At 34.4% G+C, this 7,738-nt stretch overlaps 1 protein-coding gene across 1 annotated transcript; it reads left to right on the forward strand.

Moving 5' to 3' along the window:
* The first annotated feature begins 1,586 nt into the window (after positions 1 to 1,586).
* Positions 1,587 to 6,425, forward strand: LOC120857356 (olfactory receptor 6C76-like). The gene is made up of 2 exons (XM_040232804.1): positions 1,587 to 2,506; positions 5,902 to 6,425. The coding sequence occupies exons 1-2, from the start codon at positions 1,587 to 1,589 to the stop codon at positions 5,918 to 5,920; spliced, it is 939 nt and encodes a 312-aa protein (XP_040088738.1). The 3' UTR covers positions 5,921 to 6,425.
* The last annotated feature ends 1,313 nt before the right edge of the window (positions 6,426 to 7,738 follow it).

Consider the following 7,738-nt stretch of genomic DNA (forward strand, 5'->3'; position numbering starts at 1 on the left):
TTCAGTTCAGTTGCTCAGTCGTGTCCAACTCTTTGTGACCCCATGAATCACAGCACACCAGGCTTCCCTGTCCATCACCAACTCCCTGGAGTTCACTCAAACTCATGTCCATCGAGTCAGTGATGCCATCCTGCCATCTCATCCTCTGTTGTCCCCTTCTCCTCCTGCCCCCAATCCCTCCCAGCATCCCTCAAAATATTGGTAAACTGCAATTCTCTTGAACAGTGTCTTATACCTTTACAGTGTACAACAGTGCATTCTCCATGACATATAAAAATTGGTTAATTAATGTCTGTTATTGATGGAGAAGTCACCAAAGAAGCATAACTGATAATGAAGTCATCAAAGCAGAGGCTTCCTCTCAAGGGATGACATGTTTATACTTAGGAGGATTCATGACATTTAACTTAGTAAGAGCTTATAAATTTCTCAGCCACATAATCAACTTCATTTGATGTGGTTTGACTTTTGATTTACCATATTTTCAGGGCAGTCAGTATTACTTGTAAGTGTCTGAAACCTTGCTCAGACACAGATCATTAGAGTAAAATTTACTAGAGCTTCTCTTTTTTATTCACCTCAGTAAAGATAAATTACATATTTGCTGCCTTGATCCATAGATCAGTTTAAAAGCCAAGAGGTAAATAGAATTCTTATCTGAAGAGAAATTCAATCTTAATGGTAGGTCTTCATCTTTATTATTTTTCCTTTGTGCTTTGCCTCTATTCTCCCTTTTCTCTTCCTTTTATTCTTCTACCATATTTCATTTTGCCTCATGCTGAACCCTTACTAATTTTGCATATTGCTTTATTATTCTCTTCCCATTTTCAGAACTATAATCTGAAGAAACATCGAATCTGATTAATTTTGTTCAAGTCAGGTTCTCTATGTAATCAGATAAGTTTAACATTGGAATAGGACATGGCAAAGGAGAAGAGTGACAGAAAAAGAAAGGTGATGGAAATAGGGACAAAATACATTTCACTAATTTACAAAAAAAAAAAATCAGAAAGAACTGTAGAAAATAGTTTTAGTTTGTTGAGTAGATTGGTAAAAGGCCAAACTGAAGAGGTATGGACATTATTATACTGAATTATTTCCTCTATGTAGCTTAAGTGTAAAGCTGGGCTTCTGTTTTCAACCATCACACACATTTATATACCATTTGCTTCTTGCTCCTCTGTTGCCCCCACTGTCAGCTTCGTGAGGCAATGCTATTTATGTAATCATCAGCAAGACTGAGTGTAAGTAATATGATGTTTTCATACTTACATATTAAGAAAAAATAAGTCAAATTTTTTCACATACATATTCATCTCTTCACTTCATTACCATAAATATAACTAAACCAGAAATAAAATGATATAAGGTACTCTCTTATTTCATCAAATTTGTATAGCATATTTGCTTTTACTCAAAAGAAAAGTAACAGCTTTCACTAGTTTATCTTACATTAATCATAACCAAAAAGTACTCCTTTAGCAATTACTAATGTTTTGACATTGTTATCTTCATGTTTTCTGGTCCCTTTGCATAATTTTTTTCTCAATATTTTCACCGGATCAGAAGCAGATCAGGAGGCAATAATGGAAAACCGTACATCAGTGACCGTGTTTATCTTAGTAGGATTGACAGAGGACCCCAAATTGAAGATTGTGTTATTTACCTTCCTGCTTCTCACCTATTTGTTAAGCATCTCAGGCAACTTGACTATCATTACCCTCACTTTGCTTGATTCTCATCTCAAGACTCCTATGTATTTCTTTCTTCGAAATTTTTCCTTCTTAGAAATTTCCTATACAACAGTCTGTATTCCCAAATTGCTTGCTAGCATGGCAACTGGTGACAAAACCATTACCTATAACTGTTGTGCAGCTCAGTTATTTTTTGCTTTCCTTCTTGGTGCATCTGAATTTTATCTCCTGGCTGCCATGTCCTATGATCGTTATGTTGCCATCTGTAAACCCTTGCATTATACAACCATCATGAGCAACAAACTCTGTATCCAGCTGGTCCTTAGCTCTTGGATGGCTGGTTTCCTCATCATTTTTCCAGGACTCATTTTAGGCTTAACCTTGGATTTCTGTAACTCCAATGTCATTGATCATTTCTACTGTGACACTGCTCCTCTCCTGCAGATCTCCTGCACAGATACACATTTGTTTGAAATGCTGAGTTTCATCCTAGCCCTGATGACTCTACTCATCACTTTAGTATTAGTGATTCTATCATACACATATATTGCCCTGACAATAATAAAAATTCCTTCTGCCAACCAGAGAAAAAAGGCTTTTTCCACTTGTTCTTCTCACATGATTGTCATCTCCCTCTCATATGGCAGCTGCATCTTTATGTACGTGAAACCCTCAGTCAAACAGAGGATCTCCTTAGTGAAGGGAGTCGCGGTTCTCAATACCTCTGTTGCCCCACTTTTGAACCCCTTTATTTATACTCTACGGAACCAGCAGGTGAAGCAAGCCTTTAAAAACTTGCTACAAAGACTTCTGTCTTTATTCAAGTAAAATCATATGAGTTATATGAGGGAAATTAATAATTAGGGAAAATAGTAAAGGAGGAACTTGGATTTGTTCCAAGCTTCCCTATTGTATTATTTATTATTTGTCCTTTCTCTTCTTTCTGAAGTGTCATGGTGTTTACATTTAGCTGTTTTATGTCAATCGTGTTTTCCATTTAAAAATATCAAAACTTTCTTTTTCTGTTCCATTATAAGCATTCTCAAATTTGATCCCTTCCACTCTTCTTCTTTCACTTAAGTGCAACAAATATTTGAAAGGTTATTTCAATAAAATATATGTGTTTCTCATGGAGACTGTAAAGCAGTTCTATATATGTTCAGAAAATTTTGTTCTCATATTTGAATTTCTATAAAAGCTTAATACGTTCAAAACAATGATATGATATGGCTTCTTGAGACTGTTTATTTATGTCCTGGCTTTATGTCCTTTGCACATTTTCTATTGCTTTTAAAGAAATATATTAAAAGGGGGATGTTGAGATTAAACTGTTTTTTTTTTTTTTTGTCTTTAGACAAAAGAAAATGTTAATTTTTGTCTTTAGAATTTAAAAAATCACTCACACTATGCTAGTGTAATAAAAAAAATCATATGTCATATTTCTGTTACATTTTATTCTATGTAGTTAATAAATATTGAGTCATATATGTGTACTCTACCTAGGTAACTTTGATTAAGAATAAAATGCCGCCTAGTGAGATCACATTTAGTACTTTATTAGCTATTCTCTATTCATTTTGGAACTATGTTCCTTAGATTCTACATAATAGCATAAGTATATAACTAAAAATAATAATGTGATGATAACCAGCTTATTTTGAGATATTATAATGTCTAATTGAAAGTATAATTATTGAGTGCAAAGAGTAATGTTAATTACTAATTCATTTATATTATTGCATATATTCACATACACAGGAAAACAAAAACAAAGTAGAGCACAGGAGTTTTTCTTTCTTTCTTTCTTTATTATTATTTTTTTTTAAGAATCACGTAATCCAGTTGTAAATAAGAACAATAGTAACAGAAACAAGAAAATCAAATCAATTTATTTAATTGTACTAAGGAATAAGCAACAGTTAGAACTGTACATGGAACAACAGACTGGTTCCAAACTGGGAAAGGAGTATGTCAAGGCTGTATATTGTCACCGTGCTTGTTTAACTTATATGAAGAGTGCATGTGAGAAATGCCAGGCTGGATGAAGCACAAGCTGAAATCAAGATTGCCGAGAGAAATATCAATAACCTCAGATATTCAGATGACACCATACACATGGCAGAAAGTGAAGAACTAAAGCACCTCTTGATGAAAGTGAAAGAGGAGAGTGACAAAGTTGGTTTAAAACTCAACATTCAGAAAACTAAGATCATGGTATCTAGTTCCATTACTTAATGGAAAATAGATGGGGAAACAATGGAAACAGTGACAGACTTTATTTTTTGGTGGCTCCAAAATCACTGCAGATGGTGATGGCAGCCGTGAAATTAAAAGATGCTTGCTCCTTGGAAGAAAAATTATTACCAACCAAGACAGCATATTAAAAAGCAGAGATATTATTTTGCCAAAGGTCTGTCTAGTCAAAGCTATGGTTTTTCTGGTAGTCATATATGGATGTGAGAGTTGGACTATAAAGAAAGCTGTGCTCTGAAGAATTGATGCTTTTGAACTGTGGTGTTAGAGAAGACTCTTGAGAATGCCTTGGACTGCAAGGAGATCCAACGATTCCATCCTAAAGGAAATCAGTCCTGAATATCTATTGGAAGGACTGATGCTGAAGCTGAACTCCAATACTTTGACCACCTGATGTGAAGAGCTGACTCATTTGAAAAGACCCTGATCCTGGGAAAGATTGAAGGCAGGAGGAGACGGGGGCGACAGAGGATGAGATGGTTTGATGGCATCACCAACTCAATGGACATGAGTTTGAGTTAGGTCCAGGAGTTGATGATGGACAGGAAAACCTGGTGTGCTGCAGTCCATGGGGTCTCAAAGAGTCAGACATGACTAAGCAACTGAACTGAACTGAGGAATAGAGTGTGATTATAAGCATGTAAAGTGTAATTTAAAAAGACTCTGGTAAAATTCAAATTGTGTTTTAAAACTATTTAAAAATCAGATGTCTATACATAAACTACCATTTTATAGGAAATATAGGACTCAGAAGATCATGTTAAATAACATCATAAGGATCCAGCTGTTCAATTTAGAAAATGACATATTGTGTATGAAAATAATCTAATTATTTCAGTATGCCAAAAGCATAGAAAAAAGGAATGCTTGGGAATATTATTCTAGATTAAAATAATGTAAGATACATATCCATCAACTGAACATGCAGATCTCAGAGTCATAGTAACCTAACCAAGAAAACTGCAAAGTGGCATTTTTTAAGTGCCTGGTTAATTTTAAAATATGCAAAATGTGATAATGTCATTAGAATTATGCCTTTAAATTCCTTCTCTGTTAAACAATGGAGTATATAGAGTTGACATGATATGATGTCTGTTGTTTGTTTCAAAATCGTGCACTAAAAAATATTACAGTGATATCAACTAAACAAAAATATTATAATGTTTATAATAGTTGAAGCTGAACGATGGGTTCATTAGTATTATTTATACTATGCTCTCTGTAGTGTATATTTATAAATTTTCATTATACATATTTTATAATAAAAATTAGCTTAGAAAAAGATGGTGTATGACATGGTTAAAGTTCCAATTTACATAATTTTCTTCAACTATCTCCCAATTTATTTGACACATTTGATTAACTTATACATGCCCTTTTCTTACATTTTCAAATATAAAAACTATAAAGAAGACACATTTTAGTGGATAAATGAAAAAGGGAAAACTAAACATGCATTAATTCTATGAAAATTCTTATTCCTTTACATAATGTTTACTGTAACCAGTACCTTAAAGTCCATAAAATTCTAAAACCAAAACACCCCAATTTCTACAACTATTGCAAGTGATATTAAGGACAGTTATACAGGGATATTTATCACAGACACTCTGTGTTTGTGAGTAAGACTTTCCTTCCAGATACCTAAAGCAGCCTGCTATAGTAAGGTAGGCCAAAAAAAAAAAAAAAATCATTTACTATCATTTAGGTAACTAATAAGAACTACCATTTCCATTCCAGGCATCATCCTAGGGGTCTACATATACTATCTGAATGTTCAAAATAAAAAGAAAACAGAAGAAACTATCCTGTATCATAAATTAGTCTTATTTTATCTTGTGAAAAAGGTGAACTTCAATGAGCTACAGTAAATTTTCCAGAATCCCATTTGTTATTAAGAGAGACAGAACTCAAATTCATTTTTTTTTTTATTCCATAGGCTTGTTCTATTCAGTTTCAACATTTCCCAGTAAGCTTGTGTCCAAGAGTGGTTTAAAGACATGCCAAGATAGTGATAAGTACTTTTTAGCAATTGGGTTTGGAGGTGCAAAAAGGAGCCTTTCAGGCTCTCAGACACTCAGAAACAAAAAGACACTTTTAGTAACCTGATGCAGTACCAGGTTACATCAGGCTGGTATTATAATTTGCAAGTAGTAACGTCATTAATACGTGTGCAGAGCCATTTAAAAAGCTGGAAAGGTCTGTACCATTGCAGGGCAGGTATATATTAATACTTGGAGGATGCTCCTTATACATTTACCATATGGCATATTATCAACATGAATTGTCTTGAATTATATAGATAATTTGTCAGATAATCTGCCTGACAGGCTAGTCTCACAATCCCTCTCTCTCTCTCTCACACACACACACACACATACACCTTTAGCTCTACCCCAATCATTTTATTTATTTCTTTATTCATGTAGAAAATCATCCATAAAGCATAGTTTGGCATGAGGCCAAAATCAGTTCAGTGAAACTCAATTTAAGAAAGTTTTCTAAATGTTTGAGAAAATATTCTTTTCTGTTATAGTTAGAGCTATGAAAAAATAAACCTGGGTCTTTGGAAGCTACTAAATATAGTATGTTTACGTGACTATGAAAACAGTATAAAGAAAATCAGAAAAGAATTGGGGAAGAGAAATACTAATCACTTGTCTTGACTTCCTGTAACCACCCTTAGCAAAAGCTAGATTCCCTTGAAATTTCAGGCTGGATTTTCTACACTCATGATAAAAGGGGTGTATATAGTTGTTCTGTCTAATAAATGTTATCTCTGTATCACAATGTACTTCTCAACCCATGGCAGCTTTTCAAACTTCTCTTGTCCTAGGAAAAATAATGAAATACAAATGCATTCAGGATTTTAACTAATAACAGTGTGCCAATGCTTGTTTCTTTGATATATGTTTTAATTTTTACAATAGTATCATGAATTTGTGAAAAAGCAACTGATGACTAACAAGCCTGAACTTTTCCAGTGTTTTTCCCTGAACATATTTGATCAGTCTTAATCCTTAAGTAATGGAAACCTGGGGGCTTCCCTAGTAGCTCAGATGGTAAAGCATCCACCTGCAATGCATGAGACCCGAGTTTGATCCCTGTGTCCCCTGGAGAAGGAAATGGCAACCCACTCAAGAATCCTTGGCTGGAAAATCCTATGGACAGAAGAGCCTGATGGGCTGTACAGTCCATGGGGTCACAAGTCAGACGTGACTGAGCAACTAACACAATGGAAACCTGAGCCTGCATGCATAAAACAAGAGCTAACAGATTAAACCTCTGAGGAGAAATTCTTTCTGTCTACTAGTCACTGAAGGCAAAATGTTGACAGTTATAGTTTATGAAGATTCAAGAGCATGGGTAAAAATGCAGGCTTTTAGTTCAGAGTGCTGAAATTTTATACCCTAAGAATAAATATAATGAATTAACTATTTCTCAAAATGATGAAAAACAGATTTGGATAATCTTACACCCCACGGAAAAGAAATGCAGAAAAGCAAAATGGCTGTCTGGGGAGGCCTTACAAATAGCTGTGAAAAGAAGAGAGGTGAAAAGCAAAGGAGAAAAGGAAAGATATAAGCATCTGAATGCAGAGTTCCAAAGAATAGCAAGAAGAGATAAGAAAGCCTTCTTCAGCGATCAATGCAAAGAAATAGAGGAAAACAACAGAATGGGAAAGACTAGAGATCTCTTCAAAAAAAATTAGAGATACCAAGGGAACATTTCATGCAAAGATGAGCTCGATAAAGGACAGAAATGGTATGGACCTAACAGAAGCAGAAGAT

The sequence above is a fragment of the Oryx dammah genome, unplaced genomic scaffold, assembly GCF_014754425.2.
Source record: "Oryx dammah isolate SB20612 unplaced genomic scaffold, SCBI_Odam_1.1 HiC_scaffold_29, whole genome shotgun sequence".
NCBI lineage: Eukaryota > Metazoa > Chordata > Mammalia > Artiodactyla > Bovidae > Oryx > Oryx dammah.